Source organism: Panthera uncia (assembly GCF_023721935.1).
Source record: "Panthera uncia isolate 11264 chromosome B3 unlocalized genomic scaffold, Puncia_PCG_1.0 HiC_scaffold_2, whole genome shotgun sequence".
Taxonomy (NCBI): Eukaryota; Metazoa; Chordata; class Mammalia; order Carnivora; family Felidae; genus Panthera; species Panthera uncia.
Genome location: NW_026057583.1, coordinates 1,808,780 through 1,833,968, shown reverse-complemented (window position 1 = coordinate 1,833,968; position 25,189 = coordinate 1,808,780). Strand labels below are relative to the sequence as shown.

General features: G+C 44.6%; 1 protein-coding gene across 8 annotated transcripts in view; it reads left to right on the top strand.

Moving 5' to 3' along the window:
- Window positions 1-15,276: 15,276 nt before the first annotated feature.
- Window positions 15,277-25,189, top strand: part of IQGAP1 (IQ motif containing GTPase activating protein 1) — a 224,954-nt gene continuing 215,041 nt past the window's right edge. For 6 of the 8 annotated variants that reach the window (XR_007454151.1, XR_007454149.1, XR_007454150.1 and 3 more), the window contains exons 1-2: window positions 15,277-15,434; window positions 17,210-17,309. Coding sequence is in view for 5 of the 8 variants with exons in the window: in XM_049614186.1 (XP_049470143.1) it covers window positions 15,380-15,434; window positions 17,210-17,309 (155 nt within the window). In the remaining 3 variants the exon portion in view is untranslated. The remainder of the gene's footprint in view (window positions 15,435-17,209; window positions 17,310-25,189) is intronic. The other 2 variants (XM_049614187.1, XM_049614188.1) reach the window with 2 other exon arrangements.

The following is a 25,189-nucleotide window of genomic DNA, read 5'->3' as shown; positions in this document are numbered from 1 at the left end:
GTGCCCATATAATGAAGCTTCCATAAAAAATTTAAAAAAAAAAAGTGGGGTTTGGAGAACTTCTGGGTTGGTAAATGCAGGGAGAGGGCAGGAAGAGGGCACGGAAGCTCCACGCCCCCTCCCCAAGCCTTTCCCTCTTGCATCTGTTCTGTCTGGCTGTTCCTAAGTTATACCTTTTTATAATAAACCATTAATCTACCAAGCAAAATGTTTGAGCAAGCCACTCTAGCAAATTGACTGAATTTGCTAGAGGAGATCCCAGGAGGTCCTAGCTGATTTATAGCTAGTCGTTCAGAGAGGCACAGGTAAACAACCTAGGCTTACTGGTCGAAAGTGGGGATGGGGTGGGGCAGTCTTGTAGATCTGAGTCCTTTACCTGTGGAATCTGATGCTGTCTCCAGATAGTGTCAGAAATGAGTTGAATTCTCAGGCATCCTGCTGGAGTCCAGAGAATTGTTTGATGGTGTAGGAATGCCATATTGGACGCTGGGTCTCAAAATACACTCCTATGCATGCATATATATATATATATATATATATATATATTTACATAGATTTTTTTAGCTTTTTTTTGCTTCTTTATTTATTCTTGAGAGATAGAAATCATGCAAATGGGGTAGGGGTAGAGACAGAGAGACAGAATCCCAAGTAAGCTCCACACTGTCAGTGCAGAGCCTAATGCAGGGCTCAAACTCACGAACCATGAGATCATGACCTGAGCCAAAGTCAGACACTCAACTGATTGAGCCACCCAGGCGTAAAATCATATTTACATTGGTTTAAAAAAAAATTTTTTTTTTTATTAAGTAAACTCTACACCCAACATGAGACTCAAACTCATGACCCTGAGATCAAGAGTCACATGTTCTCCCGACTGAGCCAGCCAGGCACCTCTACATAGAGATACTGATATAGATCCCTAAGCAATATATAAACTTGTTTAAATTGGTTTGTATAAACCAATGTGTAAACTCAGTTTGCATAAATTTGCTTAAGTTGTATATGAATGGCTATCCCCCCAAGTAAGTATTCTGTGCTTTCTCCCTCTTCAATATTGTATTTGTGAGATTCATCCACGTTGGTACATGTACTTCATTCATTTCCCTGATGAGCATTTTGGTATGTCTCCTTGTGTACATATATAAGAATTCCAGAGACATATATATATATATATATATATATATATATATATATCTATCTAGAAGTGGAATTCTGAGGTCATATGGTAAGCGCACATCACATCTTTAAATAGATATTGCCAAATTACCATATTCTCCAAAGTGGTTGTACTAATTTCCATTCTCACCAATAATGTATAAAAACTTCTTTCACCATTCTTCCTTGTCAACCCTTAGTTTTGTCAGACATTAAAATTGTTCTGATCTGATGGGTATGAAAAAACATCTCATTGTGTGTGTCTGTGTGTGTGTGAGAGAGAGTGCAGGAGTGGTGGAGAGGGGCAGAGAGAGAGAGAGAATCTCAAGCAGGCTTCATGCTCAGCACAGAGCCCAATGCAGGGCTTGATTCTATGACCTTGGGATCATGACTTGAGCCAAAATAAAGAGTCAGATGCTCAACCGACTGAGCCACCCAGGCACCTTGACATCTCATTGTGGTTTTAACGTGCATCTCCCTAATTAGTAGGGAAGTTGAACAGCTTTTACAAGTTTATTGAGTATTGGGGTGCTTGGGTGGCTCAGTCAGTAGAGCATATGAGTCTTGATCTTGGGTTTATGAGTACAAGCCCCACATTGGGCATAGAGCTTACTTAAAAATTGAAAAGAAAAAAAAAACCCATAAAACAAGTTTATTGATTGTTCATGTTTCCTCTTTAGTGAATTCTATGTTCATAAATTCTATGTTCATAAATTTAGGGCCCCTTTGAAGCACTCCCTTTCTGTGAAATATTTCCAGATCTTCTCCATCTGGTGGACAGGATCTCCTTTCGATCTCTCTAACCCTTTGTACATCTTGGGTTTCACTTACTTTATTTCATCGTGTGTACTTGTCTAAAGGACAGAGACTACCTTTAACTCAACTTTATGTCCTTGTTAGTACCTAGTGCAAAGTAAACATTTCATGAATCTTTGGTGAACCAAATCATACTCCTCCCCTGCTTATAAAGTCTTAAATAATTCCCTATTGTCTACAGGAGAGCATTGGATCTCCTTATTGTAGAACTGAAGACCCTTACATGAGCTCTGGCATTGACTCTCCTTTCTTGTCTCTTCTGGTATGACCCTGCCTTTTGCCCCAGATACTGGAGTCTTCATCCACAATGAGGCCCCTGTCTACAGATGTTCAGCTTCTCTCCCTGCAGCCAGGATGACATATGGATCCCACCTGTTTTAGCCACCCATCAGATTATCTAAAACACAATCTGGGAATTCTGAAGCCAGAAGCTTGCTTTTACTCCTGAGCATGGCTCTTGCTCTGAATCTATCATTTGTGTACTGAGTACATACATCTCTTTATCTAGGTGACTTGGATTCAACTGATGGAAACTCAAAACACTTCACTTCAGCATCTAAGCCTTGAATTAGCCCCAGCACAGCCTGTCCTACCTCTTCAGAGTCCGAGGTGTATCACAAATAGAATATATGAATACATGCCCATCCCCACATTGTATCTCTCCACCTTATTCAATTTAATTCACTAAACACTCATTACACGCCTGTTATATCCAGACCCAGCCCAAGGTGCTGGGAATACAGCATAAACATGACAATTCTCTCAAGAAGCATATGGAAGAATGCCTGGATGGCTGAGTTGGTAGAGCCTGTGACTCTTGATCTTGGGGTCGTGAGTGTGAGCCCCACATTGTGTATAAAGTTTAATTAAAATAAATAAGATCTTTTAAAGAGTTAAAAAAAAAAAAGAAACACATAGAATAGTTGGGGGAAACAGACCTACAGACACATCGTTTTCAATGCAAAGAAGAATATGAGTGGCACCTGGGTGGCTCAGCTGGTTGAGCATCCGACTCTTGATTTCAGGTCAGGTCATGATCCCAGTGTTGTGGGCTCTGAGCTGAGCCTGGAGCCTGCTTAAGGTTCTCTCTCTCTTCCTCTGCCCCTCTCCCCTGCTTGTGCTCTCTCTCTTTCTCTAAAGAAGGAGGAGAAGGAGGAGGAAGGAGGAGGAGAGGAAGAAGAAGAAGAAGAAGAAGAAGAAGAAGAAGAAGAAGAAGAAGAAGAAGAATCCGAAACCAGAGATGGGCTATACTCCTGAGCATCAAGGAAGGCTCCATGAAGGAAGTGTCACTTAGGGCAGTTGGTATGTAAACGAGTAGGTGAATACAAGGCCTGATCTTGAAATTTAAGCTTTGTTTGAGCTTCACATGCGAATTCTGCTACATAAGACACTCTGATACATGAGGGTGTTGCCAATGAGTCCACTGAACTGAACAACACGATTGGTACTTATGGTTCAGGGAACCCAGTTCTATACTGTGAGGAACAAGCTAGAACTTGGCCATTTTCTCGCCAGGCTGGATGTGGGTCAGTTAATTAGTGTCTGAGGGAGGAACATGGCTACATGTGTCTGTGTCTCATTTTTTTCCGTGACAGTCTTTATCTATGTTTCAAGTCTCACGGTACTTTACATTGCTCTATTCTAGCAATGTAAGCGGTGGTAAAAATGTTGCCAGTTTGCCCATAATCTCACGAAAAGGCCTTGTAAGCTTTTCTGTACTCCGCTTCTAGAAGGGCCCATAGCAAAGCAGCATTCCTCCAAGAATGTGAGCATTCTGCCACCTGAATACCAATCTTGAATGTACTCCGCTTCTAGAAGGGCCCATAGCAAAGCAGCATTCCTCCAAGAATGTGAGCATTCTGCCACCTGAATACCAATCTTGAATGGGGAGTGAAAAAGGGAGAGGTGACTTGTAGCCCTTCTCACCCAAAATATCCACTCATTACCCAACCAACAACCCATGGTCTCTGAGGAAAGAGGAGGTCACAGCCTCTACAAAGATTGGGCATATTTCCAAAGAGGTTCCACTTGGACTTCTTGAAGCATCATGTTGGCTTCTGCTCTTGGGGAAGAGTGAGGCAGCTAGGAGGTAAGTGGGGCACATATGCACAAACACATGCCCATACACAATACATTTTTATAATTCCCTGGCTTTGTTTATAGTTTTCCCAAGTTGTGCTTTCTCACACTTTCCACTGGTTATTCCTTGGAAGACTTGCTTAAATAACACCTCTTCTAGGAAACCTTCCAACATCTAGTAAAAATCAACTGCTCTCAGGGCTCTTGGCTGGCTCGTTGGTAAAGCATGTGACTTTTGACCTCGGGGTTCTGAGTTCAAGCCCCACATTGGGTGTAGAGCTTACTATAAAAAAAAAAAAAAGGCAACTATTCTGTGCTTAGCACTCCTCAAATGACAGTTTTTTCCCTCCTTCCTTCCTCCCTCCCTCTTTTTAAAGTAGGCTCCATCCCCAGCGTGGGGCTTGACCTCACCACCCTGAGATCAAGACCTGAGCTGAAATCATGAGTCAGATGCTTAACCAACTGAGCCACCCAGGCACCCTCAAATGATTTCTTGATGTCCAAAAGCTCCACGAGAGTACTCTGTCATGGCAGTGCTCATAATGTTCTTGGTGGATGTGGCCTCACAAATCTTTCAACTCAGTTCTCTAGGTAGCTACGGCCACAGACAGGGGTTGGCACATCAGCAGACGAGTGTTCCCATACACGGGCTTCGGGTCAAGTGCAGTTTGAATTCTGGGTATGTCACTAATTACAAGTGTAATCTTTGGAAAATAAGGTAAACTCTTTTTTCTTTTTTTAGTTTATTTATTTTGAGAGAGAGAGAGAGAGACAGAGCACATGAGAGGAGACAGAGAGAGAGAGAGAGGGAAAGGGAATCCCAAGCAGGTTCCGCACTGCCAGCATGGAGCCAGATGTGGGGTTCGAACCCCCGAACTGTGAGATCATGACCTGAGCAGAAGTCAAGAGCCGAACGCTTAACTGAGTCATCCAGGTGCCCCAAACAGACTTTCTGAGTCTGTTTCCGTATCCTTAAATTGTCTCGTAGGCCTGTTGCGACGATCCAAAAAGATGATTCATGTCAAACATTTAGAATTGGACCTGGATGGCACTATTACAAGTTCACTGTTGTACCTAGTGGCCTACTGTCATCGTGTCGATGTTTAAAAGGCAGGCCACGAGAGAACTCTGCCCGTGCAGGCTTGTCTCAGGATCCAGGCCTGTGAGGAGGGGGCTCCTGTTTCAATGACCTCTTTTCTCCATACTTTGATCTGGGTACCTTCTGAGCTCATGGTTCCTAACTATGTCTCTTGGTAGGTCCTTATAGTTATCCTTTGTCTTTAGCCTTGAGACAGCAACAGTAATGTCTTGCGGCCTAGTCTAACCCCAACCCGGAAACCAATGCCCCAACTCCATTCTGGGCTGACTTCCTGTCTTCCTCCCACAACGTCCGGGTCTTTCTCGTCAGTTGTCCCTCGGCCAGGACACAGATGTTCACGAATGTTTCTCAAAGGGTTTCCAGGGGGAATGAGGCACGTGCAAAAAGCGAACAAACAACTTCTCAGCGATATGCTGTTTGTAACTGGGAGGTGGAGTGAATGGTAATTTGCCAGAGATTTTAGAATCAGAAAGACCTAGACCACTGGATTCCTAACTCTGAACCTTACAACGTTGAGCAAAATAGCTAACCTATTTGTACCTGCTTCCTCATTTATTTATTTATTTATTTATTTATTTATTTTATTTTTTATTTTTTCAACGTTTTTTATTTATTTTTGGGACAGAGAGAGACAGAGCATGAACGGGGGAGGGGCAGAGAGAGAGGGAGACACAGAATCGGAAACAGGCTCCAGGCTCCGAGCCATCGGCCCAGAGCCTGACGCGGGGCTCGAACTCACGGACCGCGAGATCGTGACCTGGCTGAAGTCGGACGCTTAACCGACTGCGCCACCCAGGCGCCCCTGCTTCCTCATTTATAATATGAAGATAATAATATCTTTCTCATAGAGTTATTATGAAGATTATATAAGAATATATATATATATATATATATATATATATATACATACAAACACACACACACACACACACACACACACGGCCTAGAACATTCTGGAACATAGTAAGTTGGTAAATGGCCACAATTATAAACAGGTAGTTAAAACATTTTGCTCCTGGGGCACCTGGGTGGCTCAGTCGGTTAAGCATCCAACTTCCACTCAGGTCATGATCTCACAGTATGTGGGTTCAAGTCCCGTGTCATGCTCTGTGCTGACAGCTCAGAGTCTGGTGCCTGCTTTGGATTCTGTGTCTCCCTCTCTCTCTGCCCCTCCCCAACTTGTGTTTTTTTATCTCTCTCAAAAAAAAAAAAAAATTTTAAAAATTAAAAAAAAAACCACAAAGACCCGCTTGATGCTATACTGTAATTTGCTGCCTATGATTCCTTTTGCATTTCTACCCTTAGTTTACCCAAGTTGTTTAGGCTATAAGAAGACAAAGAAATCAGGTCAGAGATCAGATTGAATACCCATTTATTATTGGATACATCTGCGCAAAAGACTCATTGAATATATGGAGGCAGTCCTGTTGGAGAGGAATAGGGTGCCCAGCTAGCTCACGGTCCATTTTATGCAAGGTTTTGTCATCAGCATATTTAGTAAGACCACCTCATTCCCCTCCACATACACCCAATGTCTTTGGGCATATGCGTTAGTTTTCTTTTTATTTTTTTCTTTAATCTTTATTCTTTTTTTTTTAATGCTTATTTATTTATGAGAGAGAGAGAGAGAGAGAGAGAGAGAGAGAGAGAGTGTGAGCAGGGGAGGGACAGAGAGAAAGGGAGACACAGAATCCAAAGCAGGCTCCAGGCTCTGAGCTGTCAACACAGAGCCTGACACGGAGCTTGAACTTGTGAACAGTAAGATCATGACCTGAGCAGAAGTCAGATGTTTAACTGACTGAGCCACCCAGATGCCCTATAATGTTTATTTATTCTTAAGAGAGTGCAAGCATGTGAGGGGCAGAGAGAAGGGGAGACAGAGAGAGAGGGGGACAGAGGATCCGAAGTGAGTTCTGTGCTGACAGCAGAGTCCAATGTGGGGCTTGAACTCATGAACTGCAAGATCATGACTTGAGAGCCAAAGTCAGACACTTAACCGCCTGAGCCACCCAGGCACCCTGTGACACGTGACCTTTAAAAGTGTTGAGGAGCTGGAGCCTCAGATTTCCAGCCTCTTTCAGAAGATGCTGGTATCTAAATCTCTGTGAGCTCTCATACAACATAAGGGACCAAAGCAGTTAAAAGTATTCCTGTCTGTCCCCGGGAATCCATCAATAAATGAATAAAAAGCAAATCTTAAAATTCCAACAGTAAAGATGTCACATTTGTTAACTATTCATGCTGAGTTTAGTTACCCAAATGTCTGTCTTTGAGGAGTTAATGGTCTGTTTGGGAAGGTGGATAAGTAAATAACTAATTGTAATTCCATGAACTAAGTGCTATAATGGACTCATATAAGGTTGCAGACTTCCTGGAATCAAAGACACCTTTGCTTGTGGGATTGCATCATCAAATTCCAACAGTCTTTTGGGACATTTAGAATATCCTAGGGGCGCCTAGGGGCGTTGGTAGAGCATGCGACTCTTGTTCTGGGGGTCGTGATTTTTGAGCCCCACCTTGGGGGTAGAGTTTATATCATCATCATCAGACTATCCTATCAAATGTATGTTTTAAAAAACTTGATCCACAACAGCATACATTTATCCCTGGAATTACTTACTTAGCCTCTTCTGTAAACCAAAGTTGGAGCCAAGCTTTTTGTGAAGAGTCTGACTTTATTTGGATCCATTTAACTATTCCAAAAGAGTGGATCTGTCATTAATTCTAGCGCTGACAGTTCTTTGATCTTTTCTGAGAAATTAAGATTGCACATCTGCAAGCAATGATAATTATGTTACTTTCTCATCTACTTCTTATACTGGTAGCTGGCTAGTTTTTTGTTGTTGTTTTGTTTTTTTTTATTATTTTTTTTAAATGTTTAGTTATTTTTGAGAGAGACAGCATGGGCTGGGGGGAGAGAGAGAGAGAGAGAGAGAGAGAGAGAGAGAGAGAGACTGAGAATCCAAAGCGGGCTGTGTACTGTCACTGCAAAGCCCAGCGTGGGGCTCAAACTCACGAACTTGGGATCATGGCCTGAGCCGAAGTCAGTCACTTAACCGACGGAGCCACCCAGGTGTCCCTGTGTTTTGGTTTTTTAAATGACTGATTGTAAGTCCTATCCTGATTTCAGAAGCGTTAAAATGTGAAAAACTTGGGAGTTCTTTTTGAAGACATGTGGTTTCTAGAGTCCTTCTGGGAAATGAATGAGGAAGTGATTAATTTTGCCTGGGGGGAGGAGGTGACATGTAAGTTAGGTCTGGGAAGTTGAGTAGCAGTTTCCCAGGCAGATAAGGGGGTTAAAGGTATTCCAGGTCAAGAGAAACTTCTATTATGGTGCTTATCTGAATCTGTCCTGTTAATATTACTCCATTCCCAGGAGTCTATAAATTCCTTGAGCTTATGAACCAATTTTATCTCCCAAAATGGCCATTTGGCTAATTATTTTGTAATTTATTACTTTTTAAAATTCGAATTCAAGTTAGTTAACATACCACGTAGTATTGGTTTCAGGAGTAGAACCCGGTGATTCATCACTTACATACAACACGCAGTGCTCGTCCCAACAGGTGCCCTCCTTAGTGCCCATCAGCCACCTGTCCTCAGTGCCCATCCCCCACCTAGCCCGTCCTCCTACCTGCCTCCACTGCAGCAACCCTCAATTTGTTCTCTGTATTTGAGTCTCTTATGGTTTGCCTCCCTCTCTGTTCTTATCTTAGATTTCCTCCCCTTCCCCTACGTTCATCTGTTGTGTTTCTAAATTCCACACAGGAGTGAAATCTATTTGTCTTTCTCTCCATGACTTATTTCACTCAGCATAATACACTCTGGTTCCATCCACGTTCTTGTAGATGGCAAGATTTCATTCTTTTTCATCGCCGAGCAGTATTCCATTTGCATACATACCACATCTTCTTTATCCACTTGTCAGTCGATGGACGTTTGGGCTCTTTCCATAAATTGGCTATTGTCGATAACGCTGCTATAAAATGGGGGTGCATGTGTCCCTTCAAATCAGCATTTTTGTATCCTTTGGATAAATACCTAATAGTGCAATTGCTGGGTTGTAGGGTCGTTCTATTTTTAATTTTTTGAGGAACCTCCATCCTGTTTCCAGAGTGGCTGCACCAGTTTGCATTCCCACCAGAAGTGCACAAGGCTTCCCTTTCTCTGCATCCTCGCCAACATCTGTGGTAATTTAATTTTCATTCATTTATTTCATAGTTACTAACTTTATTCATATTTATTCTTACTGACAAAAGAGTATTTTGAGTACCTCATCGTAGAAAACTTGGTTAATAGAAAAAAGCAAATAAACAAATTCCACAAAATCCATTGTAACTCCACTACCTGGGGAAACTACTGTTAATATATTGATGTGTATGCTTCAAAGCTCTTTTTTTCTATTCACATGCACATCTATATGTATTTATTTGTATACTTTTTAAAAAATATTTTAATGTTTTATTTATCTTTGAGAGAGAGAGACAGAGTGTGAGCAGGGAGGGGCAGAGAGAGAGGGAGACAGAATCCGGAGTAGGTTCCAGGCTCTGAGCTGTCAGCACAGAGCCCAATGTGGGGCTTGAACTCACTGATGGTGAGATCATGACCTGAGCTGAAGTCAGACACTTAACCGAGCCACCCAGGTGCTCTTATTTCTATGCTTCTAAAGCAAAAATGGTATCATAATATATTTATTGGTTTGCAATTTGTTATTTTCATTTAGGCATCATATTAGAAATATTAGAAATACCCACCATCAGGGGCACCTGGGTGGCTCAGTCGGTCAAACATCAGACCCCATGTTGTTTCAGATCATGATCTCACTGTTCGTGAGATCAAGCCCTGTTATCAGGCTCTGTGCTGACAGTGCTGAACCTGCTTGGGATAGTCTCTCTCTCTGTCCTCTGTCTCTGACCCTCCAAAGCATGTGGGCACGCATACTCTCTGTCTCCAAAATACACAAACATTAAAAAAAAAAGAAGAATTAAAAAAAATACGAGTCACCCAAAGATTGACAGCATTGCCTAGCCAGCCTCCCATTGAAGGAAACATTGTCCAGCTCTTAGTTTTCTATCCTTACTTGGCTGTATCTCCCGACCGCAGCTAAATGAACCAAAGGATTGGCATGTGATTGAAGGGCAGCCTCCCTGTGGGCGATCAGAGGCATACCTGGGAGGTGGAAAGATGAGCTGGGCCAATCATGCCACTGGGTTACGGAATTGGGCAACTGAGACTATCCTCAAAGGAGCTGATGCCGTAAGGATGTCATGGCTTTGAATTAAGGCCATGGGAAGCCAAATAAATAGAAGTCATAGTTGTGAAGGAGCAGAAAAAACTAGAATGGAGGAGGCTGGTTGTCAAAAAGAGGAGGGGGGGTGGTAAGAGCAGACCTGTAGAGAAGCAGAGATGCTCAGAGGAACAGAGCCATGCCTTCAGCCTTCCACGAGTCCTGTTTTTCTCTTGCTGCAGTTCTAGTCCATATATATATTCCTGGTAGCCAGTCAAACGTGACCAGAACCACAAGTTATCGCTGTTAGGGGTGTCTAGCATTTCATTGTGTGGAGGTGCCATTGCTGATTTCAAAGCCTAATGATGGGCATTTAAGATATTTCCATAAGCGTATTTATTGCTAATTTTTGCACCTTAAAAGTATTTTCATTATGGGGCACCTGGCTGGCTGAGTCAGTAGAGCACGTGACTCTTGATCTTGGGGTTGTGAGTACCAGCCCCATATTGGGGCAGAGTTTACTTAAAAAGAGCAGGAAAGAAAGAAAATAGTTTTATTTTGATAAATTTCAAGAGAGGAATTCCTTGGTTGAAGGGTAGCTGCCTAATGCCAATTTGGACTTCAGAAAGATTGTATCAATTTACAGCCCAAGCAGCTGTGTAGGAGAGTGGTTGCTTTGTCACTTTTTGCCAACAGTATCAATAAAACAAACAAAATATTGCTACTCTGATAGGTGAGAAGTACTAAGTGGCCAAGGATGGTCTTCATGTGCATTTCCCTGAATCTCAGGTTTATTGACCAGGCATGGGGGCTTTGTCATTAGACTTGGGGTTTGAGTTCCAGCTCTGCCTCTTACTACGTGGCTTCAGTTGAATTACTTAGTTCTCCACTTCTCATCTGTAAATTAGAGATAATAATAGTTCTTTCCTTTCCTTTTCTTTCTTTCTTCCTTTTTTTTTTTTTAAAGTAAGTTCTACTCTACTGACTGAGCCAGCTGGCACCCCTAGGAGTTCTTACTTTGTAGAATTATCAGGAAGTTCAGAAAAGAAAATAAATACAAAACACTTAGTCTCGTAAAGCCTCAGTAGCTTTCAGTTAGTATAATTATGAAGAATGGCTTAATTTGTGAACATCAGATAAAGCTATGTGAGATATCTGAAATTCAATGGGAGATTGATTTAAATACCTGTTAGAATTGCATGTTTCTAGGAATAAGAAAGGACTCACAGGGGGTGTCTTGTTGGCTCAGTGGGTAGAGTTTTTTGGGTCATGAATTCGAGCCCCACCTGGACCTAGAGCTTACTTAAAAAAAAAAAAAAATGCCTGAGCGTATTAGGTTCATAATTTTATCATTAGAGATAAAACACATTTATGTATTTGGATTCCATCCATTCCAAAGGTCTTTAGAATTAAAATGAAAACATAGGTAAGTGTTTTAAAAGCCAAGACATAGAAAATAAAATCAAAAGGTAAACTGGATAGGACTTGCTGATTTCTAAGGGTAGTCAGAGGAATAGATAACAAGTTTTCAAATCTATGACATAATATAGAAAACAGCTCAAAGTGACAGTTGGCACAATGAGAAAAATGGTCCTGAAAGTCTGAAGCTCCAGGAGTTATATCTAATGGAAATCTCTGATCAAAAGTAATCTTGGGGCTCCTGGGGTGGCTCAGTCGGTTGAGCAACCAACTCTTGATTTCGGCTCAGGTCGTGATCCTACGGTTGTGGGATCCGGCCCCTCGAGGGGCTCTGAGCTGGGTGGGGAGCCTGCTTGGGATTCTCTCTCTCTCTCTCTCTCTCTCTCTCTCTCTCTTCCCCTCCCTTGCTTGCAGGCCTGGGTGGTGCACTCTTTCTCTATAATAAAATAAAATAGGGGTGCCTGGGTGACTCAGCTGATTAAGTGTCCAACACTTGATTTTGGCTCAGGTCATGATCTAAGGTTTGTGAGTTCAAGCCCCATGTCAGGCTCTGTGCTCACAGTGGAGTCTGCTTGGGATTATCTTTCTCTACCCCTCCTCTGCTCATTCTCTCTCTCTCTCTTTCTCTCTCTCTCTCAAAAATAAAATAAAATAAAATAAATTTAAAAAGTAATCTTAACTAGGTTGGAAACTTTCTTAGCAGCTATGTACCTTTCAACTCAGAGACACTTTAAAATTAGTACAGAAAAGCTTAATGGGGTAAAAACTATGGGACTAATATGTTAGGGTTAAGAAGAAATATGTGCAGGGGCACGTGGGTGTCTTAGTCGGTTGAGTGTCTGACTTCAGCTCAAATCATGATCTCACAATTCGTGAGTTCAAGCCCTGCATCAGGTTCTGTGCTGACAGCTCAGAGCCTGGAGCCTGCTTCAGATACTGTCTCCCTTTCTCTCTGTCTCTCTCCATCTCACGCTCTTTCTCTCTCTCTCTCAAAAAAAGTAAACATTAAAGAAGAAATATGTGCATATTTCACATTTTATGCACTTGCAATGTTTAAGAAAATTTGGCTTATTCAAGTGACAGTCTTATATGTCTACTGGATTAGTTTTTTTTTTTAATTTTTTTTTCAATGTTTTTTATTTTTATTTTTGGGACAGAGAGAGACAGAGCATGAACGGGGGAGGGGCAGAGAGAGAGGGAGACACAGAATCAGAAACAGGCTCCAGGCTCCGAGCCATCAGCCCAGAGCCCGACGCGGGGCTCGAACTCACAGACCGCGAGATCGTGACCTGGCTGAAGTCGGACGCTTAACCGACTGCGCCACCCAGGCGCCCCTCTACTGGATTAGTTTTAGACTTAAGATTGTGAGTTGATATCTTACTAAGTTTGCACATGGAACTGGGCTATTTAAGAGAAATTTAGATTCATTTTTTGTAAGTTTATTTAATTTATAAGAATTGCTAAGCCTTGAAAAGTTTCTAGGTTAGAAAACTGAAGAAATTAAGTGGGAAACCAAATAAATTAAGTTTATAGACATAATTTTAAATGATTGGAGATGTTGAATTAACTAAGTTTGTAAATGGGACCAAAAAGTATTCAGTTTCTGAAAAGTGATTGGTAAAATATGCTAGGCTTAGAATAATAAAATTTGTAAGCTGAACTTGACAATTTTAGAAAGAACTAACTTTTGAATTTGTAATAATTAAACCTTTGCCTGTTTTTTTAATTTTTTATTTATTCTCTTAAGTTTATTTTGAAAGAGAGAGAGAGCATGAGTGGGGGTGGGGGGAGGAGAGAGAGAGAGGGAGAGAGAGGGAATCCCAAGCAGGCTTCTCGTTGTCAGAGCAGAGTCTGATGCTGGGCTCATCTCCAGAACCCATGAGATCATGACGCTAGCCAAAATCAAGAGTCCAGCGCTCAACCAACTGAACCACCCAGGCACCACCCTTTGGTTGTTTTTTTTAATGGAAAGTGTTTTGTTCTAGGTTTCCAAGGTCCTCGCTTTAATATTTTGAAGGAAGAGCAAATAGTTGAAAAAAGGCTAGACCAAAAAGCCTGGAGTCAGGTTATGAAGGGGCTTATTCGGCATGCTAAGGAACTTGGACCATATCCTGAAGGGAATAATGAGAAAAATGTAAAAAGGAGGAATGCAAAGGCATTTGCACTTTAGGAAGAACACGCTGGTGACAGTGAGGAGTGAGTTGGCCGAAGAGAAAACAGAGATGGTGACAATCTAAACAGTATAATCACAATGGGGATAGAGACAAAAGCAAGACACTTCAGAACACCGGCTGGATGTGTGGAGTGAGGCAGGGAGGCTGGGGTGTCCTGATGGCCAACAGAGCACTTCTATTAACAAAGACTATCGTAGGAACAGAGTAGGTGTTCAACACGTTAAATTTGAAGTGTCTGCAGGATTCACAGGGGAACATGTCCATTACACAACTGAAAATACTGAGTCGGGTCTTTTACAGAGACTGGTCTGGAAATGTACATTTAAAGCTCTTCAGCAGTTTAAGGTGAGTAAGAATAAAAATACCCAGAAAGAGTGCGTAAAATGGGGGGGAAAAAAACCCAGAAGGAGCGGGCAAAAAACAGAAGAGGCTAAGAACAGAATTCCAATGAATACCAATATTTTAAGGGCAGGCCACAAGCTGCAAGGGGAAGAGGCATCCTAAAAAAGGGCAAAGAATCCCCTGAGAAAAGAGGAACTTAGGAAGAACAGAGGCAGGGGAAACTAAGAGAAGGAGGCTTGGACAGTCTCCTGTTTTAGCATCCACTTCTCAAGTACGCGGTGTGTGTGTGGGGGGGGGGGGCGGGTGTTAAGCCGTTCTAATCTGGTGACGAGGGGCGAATCTGGAGAGAAGACTGAGGCCAGGCTGCAGGGCTGTGCCTCCCTTATGGCAGTTTGGGTCCTGCTTCTGTTCAAGAACACTTTGGGTCACTGCAAAGGACGCCTTCCTGGAGCGCTTTGGTGCAAAGGAGTTTAGCTCCACCGGCAGGGGAAAAGAGGAGGGGCCATGGTTTTTATTTCAAGCCTTTTTTTTTTTTTTAAACTTTTATGTGCTTTTATTTAACGCTGAATTTAATCCCGGTCCATAAGCTTTTGTTTCTTCTGGAATATCTTTTTCTTCTGCGCAACCTCCTCTTCTAGTTTAGGAACAATATGCTGTTTCGGTTAGGCGGCGTTCTCTGTCCCCGAGGTGCGGTGGGGCGGCGGCCGGCAGGGCAGGGCTCCAGGGCGGGGGCCGCCTTTCCCGCGGAGCGAGGAGGACCGCGAGCGCCGGGGACGGGTGGGCTCCGCCTCCTTCCTTCCGCCTCCAGAGGGCGTTACCGTCAGGGGCGGGGAATTGGGCGGGGCTGAGCGGCTCGGGCCCCGCCCCCACCCCAGCTGCCTTCGGCGCGGCAGGGCGAGGCGCGGCAGGGCGGGGCCGGAGGGGCGGGGTCGGTGGGGCGGGGCCGACGGGGCGGGGCGGGGCCTCAGGGAGCAAGGCAGCCCGCGCACTCTGCAGGAGCCGCAGCTGCCGTCGGCCGCGCCTTCAAGGTCTCACCGCTTCCTCAGCAGAGACCCGGGCTCGGCCGCCATGTCCGCCACGGACGATGTTGACGGACTGGGCGTGGTCCGGCCGCACTATGGCTGTGAGTGCGGGGCTCTGCGGCGCGGGGGCTTCGGGGCCGGGCTCGCTGCCTCCGAGGCGCCTTTTTCCCGGGGGGCTCGGGCGGGCGGGCGCGGCAGGGCGGCTGCGGGCCGCGCGGACCCGGAAGAGCCGGCCGGGCCGGGCGGCGGGCGGGAGGGGCGGCGAGGCGCGCGACCTGGGCTCGGAGGCGGCGGCGGCGGCGGCGGGGACGCAGGCGGCCCTCTTCGCCTGAGCCCGGGCGCCGCGACGCGAGGGGCCCCACCCAGAGCCTCCCGCCTCGCAGCGCCGCCGAGATTTGGGGGAGACGGCCTAGGGTGAGGTGGCAGGAGGCCGGGGCAGGGCGTGTCCCGGAGCGCTGGGCTCCGCTCGCGCTTCGCGGGGAGGCGCTGCCCCGGGTGCCGCCTGCGACGTGGACCCAGGGTCGGGACCTGCGGGGGGCCCCGGGCCAGCGGAGACGTGCGGCCCGGGGCGGGCCACTTCACCTTGCTCGGGCTTCGTTCCCTGGTCAGGCTTTCAAAAATTAAAACAGAGAGAGGAAAAAAAAAAAAAAAAAAAAAAAAGAAAGAAAAAAAGAAAAAAAAGAACCCCTGTGACTTCCTCATTTTTCCGAACCTCGTTTTCTGTAGCCGTCCAGGGGACGGCACTGAGCTTGTAGGCGGCCCAGCTACCGCTGGCCGCAGGAGGGTCCTTTGGAATCCTGAGATTTCGTTTTTCTTTTCTCTTGTGAGAGTGATGGTCCGCTTTTAGGATAATTTCACTCAACAGTTATGTGTGAGGGATTGTGTCACGTTTGTGAAATTAGTAAGAGCAGGCCCTGCCTGCCAAGAGCGTCTCAATCAGAGAAGGACAGGTGTACGAGCTAATGATAGCGAGGTGTAAGAAAGATAAAAGATGCTGAGCCAGCCGGGCAAAAGCAGGAAGGTGGATGTGGCGGAGGGGTGGGGGGAAGGCAGTAAGAACGCAGGTAGTGACACGTGAACGGAGCTCTGGCGGATGCTGCGTGACGTTGGGCAGCGTGGGGTCAGAGACAAGGCTGGGGGAAAGAGCACCAAGGGCCCGGAGTGGTGGGGGCCGAGCGGGGTAGGGCACACAGTGGTGGGGAGAGGGAGAAGAGTTTCCAGAAGTAGTTGGGGCCAAATTGGAAAAGGCCTTGAATGCCATCCCAAGGAGTCAGGAGTCGATGCCATACCCCGGGTGCCCATGAAGTTGGCAGATTTGAGACAGACTGCCTGGGTTGGAATCCAGGCCCGGCAACCGCTTATTAGCGGTAGAGCTAAGAGCACCCGGCCTCAGTTTCCTCATCTGTAAAATGGGAGTGATAATCAGAGCATTGTTGTGGGACTTCCGTGAGAGAATGCATGTAAGGCGTTGCACATAATTACCGCCACTTAGTTCTCAATGACTGCTGCCTTGGGTTATTAATAAACAAGGGGAAAACAACACTCTCAGCTCTGTATTGGGAGAGAGTCTGGTAGATAGACCAGAACAGAGTTGGGCCAAAATCTCAACTCAGTATTTGTCAAGTGACAACAAACTTGTACTAAAATTTCGTACAAGTCTGTATGATGACACTTTTAACAAAAGGGTAAGACGAATGTAGTTGAAACCCCCTAGTTCCTGTTTTAGGAAAGTCCTCGTAGTGCATCTGGCCATCCACACGTCCACAGGTTACCCTGACCTGCCAGGTGACTAACAGGAATTTGATGCCGTGGCTTTCTTTTATCTGTCAGAAGGGTTACAGATTCTTGTGTTTACATTCTTCCTTTCATGTTTTAGCTGTCCTGGATAATGAGAGACTCACTGCAGAGGAGATGGACGAAAGGAGACGTCAGAATGTGGCTTATGAGTACCTTTGTCATTTGGAAGAAGCAAAGAGGTAAGGATTGGCCGGCTGCAGAGAAGGGAGCTGTTGTGATGTGAACACAGATAAAGATCTCTTTGAATATGTCCTAGGTGTGACTGTCGGAGGCTGGTAGTTTGAAGGAATAAGTATAGGTAGGGTATTTATTCGCGGGAACAAGTGGCCTTGATAGCAGCTTATCGTGAAACTCTGATGGGCGCTTATGTATTCTGAAAGATTCCCAGATCTGTGTTTGGTTTTATGCGTATCGTGCATGTTTTGGGGCACTACGAGCTGTAGGGGAGAATAGCAGTTTGTGGGGGTTTTTTCCCCAAACTTTTCTTTTGCGTGTGTCTTTTTAAGTAGGCTCCATACCCAACACGGGGCTTGAACTCAGGACCCTGAGATCAAGAATCACAGGCTTTATTAAAATTTTTTTTTTTTTCAACGTTTTTTATTTATTTTTGGGACAGAGAGAGACAGAGCATGAACGGGGGAGGGGCAGAGAGAGAGGGAGACACAGAATCGGAAACAGGCTCCAGGCTCCGAGCCATCAGCCCAGAGCCTGACGCGGGGCTCGAACTCACGGACCGCGAGATCGTGACCTGGCTGAAGTCGGACGCTTAACCGACTGTGCCACCCAGGCGCCCCAAGAATCACAGGCTTTATGATTGAGCCAGCCAGGCGGCCCAGAAATAGCATTTTGGTTTTTTTTGAAATAGCATTTTTTGAAGTTTAAAGTTCTTAGCCTGGTGTTTCACTGGTTTTGATTTATATATGAATTGGATTCATTTTCCTCTTGGTAGGACTCTGGGGAAAGGTCCACCGGTTTGGCAGTATTCAAAGTTTACCGGAGTCACCATCCTCTGCATTTTTTGGGAAGTGAACGTACAAGGGCGGTTTTCCGTTTTCAGATGCTGGGACACCTGGTGGTCTTACTCTTAGAGTGTCTATTTGCTATCAGTGGTTCAGTTTTGTTTTGGTGCTGGTATTCCTTTGCAAGGCCCCAGGGCAGGTAGATATAATTACAGATCTTGTTTCCTACGTGTGAGCTTTGGTGGAAAAGGCCAGCATGGGGTAATGAAAGGTATTTGTGATCAAAGTCCAGTGAAAATCAAGGATGTTTCAGTAGTGTTAATAAACAAGAGTATTTTTGTTTTGTTAATTCTGAGGCTCTTAAAACACTTTTAGGAAAGTCCAGAGAACAATACAACAAACATCCATGTGTTCCTGAAGTTACAAGTGTTAGCCTTTCAGCTCTTTTCCTTTTCCTCTCGAAAGACATGGTCCCTTTTGTGCCCCTCCCTGGTTCTGTTTTCCTTCTTCCGTCCCTGGGACTCTAACAGCATTCTGATGTCTTGAATCCAGGCTTCTTTGCTGAGCTTAAACCTCTTCCCTTAGACTGGGTACAGGGGGGCGGTTAGTGGTGATTTAGGTGGGGAGAATGATAATAACACTTGTTTTTCTAAATAGAAGGTTAGACAGCAGGAAGTGAATATGTGATTAGAAAAGAGGAGGGGCGTCCGGTGGCTCAGTCGGTTAAAGGACCCACTCTTGATTTTGGCTCAGGTCATGATCTCGGTCCCGAGATAGAGCCCCACATCAGCTCTAAGCTGAGCGTGGAGGCTCCTTGAGATCCTCTCTGCCCCTGCCCTGCTTGCTCGCTTGCTCTCTCTCTCTCAAAATAAATAAACTTAAAAAAAAAAGAAAAGGGGATGTTTCTCATATGAAGTGTGTAAGGGCCCCATGGAAAAAAAAGATTAGGTCCCTGTTACTTAAACTGTGGACTAGATCTAGTTTTGGAAAGTCAAAGAATTTGAAAGCCGCAGCTGGAATGAGAGGCCATCCTGTGTCTCTGTTGCGGTGACCTGGGGATGAGAGGGAAGAACCCCAACTCCCTTCCTTCCTCCATCCGAGGCAGTTCTGCTTTTGTTTTAAACTTGGGTTTCCACAGTAAAATTCCCTTTTTACAGAGCGTCTTGGCTACCACTCCCTTGCCACCGCTACTCTAGTTCAACGCCTCTTCCACTTTAACCATTTCATGTCAGTGAGGAAGCTGAAGCCTGAGTCTGCATGGTCTACTTGTAGTTTTCTTGACTGAAGATTAGTTTTTTGAAAGTCAGTCGTACAGTGGTTCTCAACCAAGTGTGTGCATTAGGTCACCCGGGGAACTTAAAAATACAGATATCTCGGCCTTACCATAGAGACTGTGATTCTGTAGGTCTGGAAGGTCCAGATACCTGTATATCTTATTTAAGTTTATTTATTTTTTGAGAGAGAGAGCGAGCAGTGAGCGTGGGGTGGGGGCAGAGAGAGAGGGAGAGAAAGAATCCCAAGCAGGCTCTGCACTGATAGCACAGAGCCTGATGCAGGGCTCGAACCCATGAACTGCGAGATCATGACCTGAGCCAAAATCAAGAGTCGGACACTCAACCGACCGAGCCACCAGGCGCCCCTATACCTATATATTTTAAATGGTTCTGGGGGCGCCTGGGTGGCTCAGTCGGTTAAGCGTCCGACTTCAGCCAGGTCACGATCTCACGGTCCGTGAGTTCGAGCCCTGTGTCGGGCTCTGGGCTGACGGCTCGGAGCCTGGAGCCTGCTTCTGATTCTGTGTCTCCCTCTCTCTCTGCCCCTCCCCTGTTCATGCTCTGTCTCTCTCTGTCTCAAAAATAAATAAACGTTAAAAAAAAAAATTAAAAAAAAAAATGGTTCTGGTGGTTCTGATAGGCTCCCCCTTAGTTGAGAAGCAAGATTTAAAATAGTTTTAGAGCTCTGCGTTATGATAGCCTGACGAGAATGGTGCTTTCTATCACATTTCCTTCTTTGCGTATTCTGTCTGCTCATTTCCATCTGCTCTAGGGCCGTTCTTTTCTGTTGGGAGTTTTCCCTCAACCCTGAGATCCAGAGTCGGACGTTTAACCGACTGAGCCACTCAGGTGTCCCTCTGAGGTGTTTTTTCCAGAATAGAAAAGTAGCCCATTTCCTTTAACATCCATGATCACCTGCAGTGTTTTTTAGTTGGCTACTTTTGCATACTTAGGAAGTGACCGAGGAAGTGAGGCATTGGTGATACTCGTTATTTTTTATGCTTTGGGTTATAAGGGAGGGTATAATAGTGGCGTATTGTCCTTTTGGCCTGGCATCGTGGAAAAGTGCCTGATTTATTGTAGGGAGGCAATCCCAGGATGCGGTGGTGGTTGTTGTTGAAAGCTTTGAGTAGAAAATCAAGTTGGGAGCGTGTATTTAGATTTTACTACCAGAGGGGGCTAGGAAGAAGCCTGGGGTGCCCTGCAGAGAATAGAAGACTGGGATCCCTACTGGCCGTATGAAGCGGCTGCTGCCACCCTCAAAAAGCGTTTGAGGTAAACCACGGACAGATCACATGCTCTCCCGTCGTAGCTGGGGCTTTAGCTCCCGTTGTGTTTTCTACCCTGGTGAGCCGGGCTGTCCCCGTGTGCTGTTGGCGCCCCACTTTCCCCTCTAGCGCAAGCCCAGTTTGCCTTTTTGGATCGGCCCCCATCCTGTTTCCTTCATCACCTCCACCCCTCCCGAGTTGGAGGAGCCCCAGGGTCTGGAATTTACACCCCTTCCAAGTCCAGGAAGAAAGGTCAGAGAGATCCAGGAGAGAAAAGGTTTCCCCCTTCGATTCTATTTCTAGTACTGCTACTCCTCCCCCTGGAAGCTCCACCTTGGAGTACAGTGGCTCCATTGTGTATCCCAGGGCTCTCCATTTTCTCCCGTACCTGTAACAGAGCTCTTCCCTGGGAAGAGGAGATTGTGTAGAGAGGGTGAAGACGGTGTGTGGAGACAGTGAGTGCAGGGGTGTTTGTAGAGAAATGAGGGTGTGCTGTGGGTTCATGTTTCCCTGAAAGGTTGAGTGGGAAGATTTAGGAGTGATTCCGTGAAAGTGTGCACCTAGAGTGATTGGGAATAAGAAAATAGATTCTGCTTTCCCCTATTTTTTGGAGAGTAGCTTTAATATGGAAATTAAGTCACTATTTTAAGGAAATATCTGAGGATTCAGGGCTTTTTGTTACGAGCTGCAGAGCAGACCAAGGACTTGAAATGTGGGTTTATTTTTTAATTTTTATTTTTTAAAAAAGTTTTGATGTTTTTATTTATTTTTGAGACAGAGAGAGACAGAGCATGAGCAGGGGAGGGGCAGAGAGAGAGGGAGACACGGAATGGGAAGCAGGCTCCAGGCTCTGAGCCATCAGCCCAGAGCCTAACGCGGGGCTCGAACTCACGGACCGTGAGATCGTGACCCGAGCTGAAGTCGGACGCTTAACCGACTGAGCCACCCAGGCACCCCAAAATGTGGGTTTATTTTGATCTTTTTGCCTGTTCTGATTGTCTTCACATTTGTTTGGTCTGTGGAATAGCTGTATGGTAGAGACGACTAGCATTTTCACTTAGTTGAGAGAGGCGAAGTGTAAACATGTGAGCTACACTAGGCGCTCAGGTCTTGGAGAGGAGAAAGTGATACAGAGAAGGATCAGAATGTTCACGTGAACAGACCCAGGAAGAGAACATATCAGGCCGGGCAGGACGCGTAGTCTGCAGTGAGGAGAATGTATAAATGGAAACAGGAGAAAATTCAGTTAGTTTAAAGGTCACAGGAAGAAAGTTAATCCCAGCACTCTTTGGGGTTGAAGGTTAAGGGTCCCTTCTTTCAGAGGCTTGCTGTAATGCCCTTTCAAGACCTGTCATGGGCCACCTTTCTCTTGCTGTGTCCATACGCTACCTGAAGGGGCAGGGCATACCCCCCCCCCCCCAGCACACCCCCAGCCCCGTGTAGAAGGGAAAGCAGGGCTCTGGCTGGTTGGAGACTGGCAGAGACTTCGCATTGTTAACAAGAGCATGGCACTAAACAGGCACTCTTCCTTCTGTAATTTAGGGGAATTGAAACAGTGTCTTGGAAAAAAAGCAGTTCTTGAGAACAGATTCTCTTTTGTGCATATGACTTTGTTGTTGGCATTGAACATTTTCTAGGATGGGCTCTTTAGATCTCTACATGGGAGCAGAATTCGGTAACATCTGGATATATCCAGGCTGGCACACCATGATCATGAAAGCAAGTTAAGGATATTTAAGATTAGGCAAGAAAAAAAAAAAAAGGGTAGGTGAGGGGATTCAGAAGAACAATACCTTACCCATCAGCCTCTACAATTCTCAAATGGAGGAATATCCCTTCATTTTTTAGGAGGTTGACCTATGTTTTCCTTTTACAGATGAGAAAACTAAATTGCCTCATGAGACCCTGTGTGAGTCAGAGGGTCACATAGATATAGCTACTTAATGGCACATTGGGACTACAAGCCGGGTACATTCATGTATTCATAATTAGCAAGGTGAAGTATGGGGTGGGATTTAGTCTTAACTCTGAAAATGATGATACAGATGGAAAACCTCACTTCTATTTTCTGAAACTTACCTTGGTGCACCTGCCTTGGATAGACTCAGAGGTAAGAAGTTGGTTGCATTTAAAAGTGCCTTTATTAAAGTTGTTCAAGCTAAGAGTGCCTTTTGCACAAACGGAAGGATTAGTTCCTACTGTGGTCAGAAAAGCGTTTTACTGCTTTTTACCCTATGGTGTAGCTGAGACACTCAGCAAAATTTACAGTGAAGAAATATGGAGAGTAATCTGGTATGTATTAGGCAGTCAGCTATCGTTGGTACTAAGAAAAGTCATACTACTCATAATACTGAGTAATTATAAGTATTATGAGTAATCTCATAATACTTATAATTAATTAAAACAGACATTTAAAAAACCTGAAACATTTGGGGCACCTGGGTGGCTCAGTCTGTTAAGTGTCCAGACTTCAGCTCAGGTCATGATCTCATGGTTTGTGAGTTCAAGCCCCGTGATGGGCTCTGTGCTGACAGCTCAGAGCCTGGAGCCTGTTTCAGATTCTGTGTCTCCTCTCTCTCTGCCCCTCCCCCACTAACACTCTGTCTCTCTCTCTCTCTCTCTCTCTCTCTCTCAAAAATAAACATTAAAAAAAATAAACAAACCTGAAATGTTTTAAAAAACTTGGCTGTTGGGATATGCGAAGTGGGATATGCGAAGTGAAAAGAGTGAGGATTTTCAGTTTTGGCAGGTGTGATTTCTGATTCGGGTTTAGCAAGTTGTTTAACTTGAGGGAGTGAGCCTAAATCTGTGCTTTGCAGAATGGAGATACTCCGCATCTTCTGGAGGTGCTGTGAGGGCTAAGTGCCTGGCATAGTGGCTGAAATGCAGTGGGCACTGGGTAAATGTATTCTTTATCCTGGCCCTTGGGGCAAAAGCAGATTTAACATAAAGGTGATGAGGCATTAGTAAACTTTTCTGGAGAATTTTCTGGGCACTTTCAAAGTCCTAAAGGTTTGTGGCCTTAGTTTTTTCACTTCAGATTTAAGCTTGTGTTTCACAGGAAACTCAAATAAGAAGATACGTCTAGGGAGTCGGGGTGGGGGGTGTGAGAAGACTTTTTCTTTTCTTTTTTTTTTTTTTTTTTTGCATTAAATGTTTATTTATTTGAGAGAGAGGGAGGAAGAGCGGGCTTGAACTCGGGGCTCGAACCCACCAATGGTGAGATCATGACCTGAGCCAAAACCAAGAGACACTTAACTGACTAAGCCACCCAGGCACCCCAAGACGTTTCCTTTTTATTTTAGTGCTCTTCGGTAGATTTAAAATGCTTTTTACAATGATCATGAATTTTATAATAAAGAAAAAAGAAAGGGCCTGAGTAAAAGGAAAAGTTGTAGATAATTTTTAGATAGTTGTATTCACAAATTTAGATCTTTTAATTGCTATATCGTTGTCTTAATTACTATTTTCAGTGGTTACATAACATCCATAATTTATTTAGACTTATTCCAGTTTAAAATGATATTGCTTTGATTGCTGGAAAGTTTAAACATTTTTCCCATGTACTTGTTTATCAATTTTATTTTGGGGCGCCTGGGTGGCTCAGTCGGTTAAGCGGCCGACTTCGGCTCAGGTCACGATCTCACAGTCCGTGAGTTCGAGCCCCGCATCGGGCTCTGTGCTGACCGCTCAGAGCCTGGAGCCTGTTTCAGATTCTGTGTCTCCCTCTTTCTCTGACCCTCCCCTGTTCATGCTCTGTCTCTCTCTGTCTCAAAAATAAATAAACGTTAAAAAAAATTTTTTTTTTATTTTATTCACATTGTGGATGAGGTTGTCTAATAGAGTCATGATGTTAACTTTCATAAGCTCTCTTATAATATGGTCAACCTCCTGTTGTATTTGCTACCAATATTTTCTCTTGATTTGCCATTTTGGTTTTTCACTGTACAGAAGTTTTATTTTTTCATTTTGTTAAATTTCTTTAAGATTTTATTTTTAAGTAATCTCCACATTCAACGTGGGGCTCAAATCTACAACCATGAGATCAAGAGTCACGCACAATACTGACTGAGCCAGCCAGGTGCCCCTGTACAGAAGTTTTCAATTTTATGCAATTCAAATGTTAATCTTTCTCTTTGCAATTTCTTTGATCAATTCAAAGCCATAGTTCAAATTCTCCAAAGCCTTGCTAAAATGTGAAGTCTTATATTGTTAGCTTTTTTCAATTTAATGCTTAATTTTTGTTAGGAATCTAAGTCTTTAAATCTCATGGTGTTTGTAAATTATTCTGTCATTTTAGGGGTGCCTGGATGGCTCAGTCGGTTAAGCATCTGACTCTTGATTTAGGCTCATGATCTGATGGGTCATGGGCTTGTGAAATTGGGCCCCTCATTGGGCTCTGTGCTGATAGCACGAGTCTGCTTGGGATTCTCTCTCTCTCCCTCTCTCTCTCTCTCTCTCTCCCTCTCTCCCTCCCTCCCTCCCTCCCTCCCTCCCTCCCTCCCTCCCTCTCTCCCCCTCTCTCTCTGCCGCTCTCTCTCTGCCCTTCCCCTGCTCA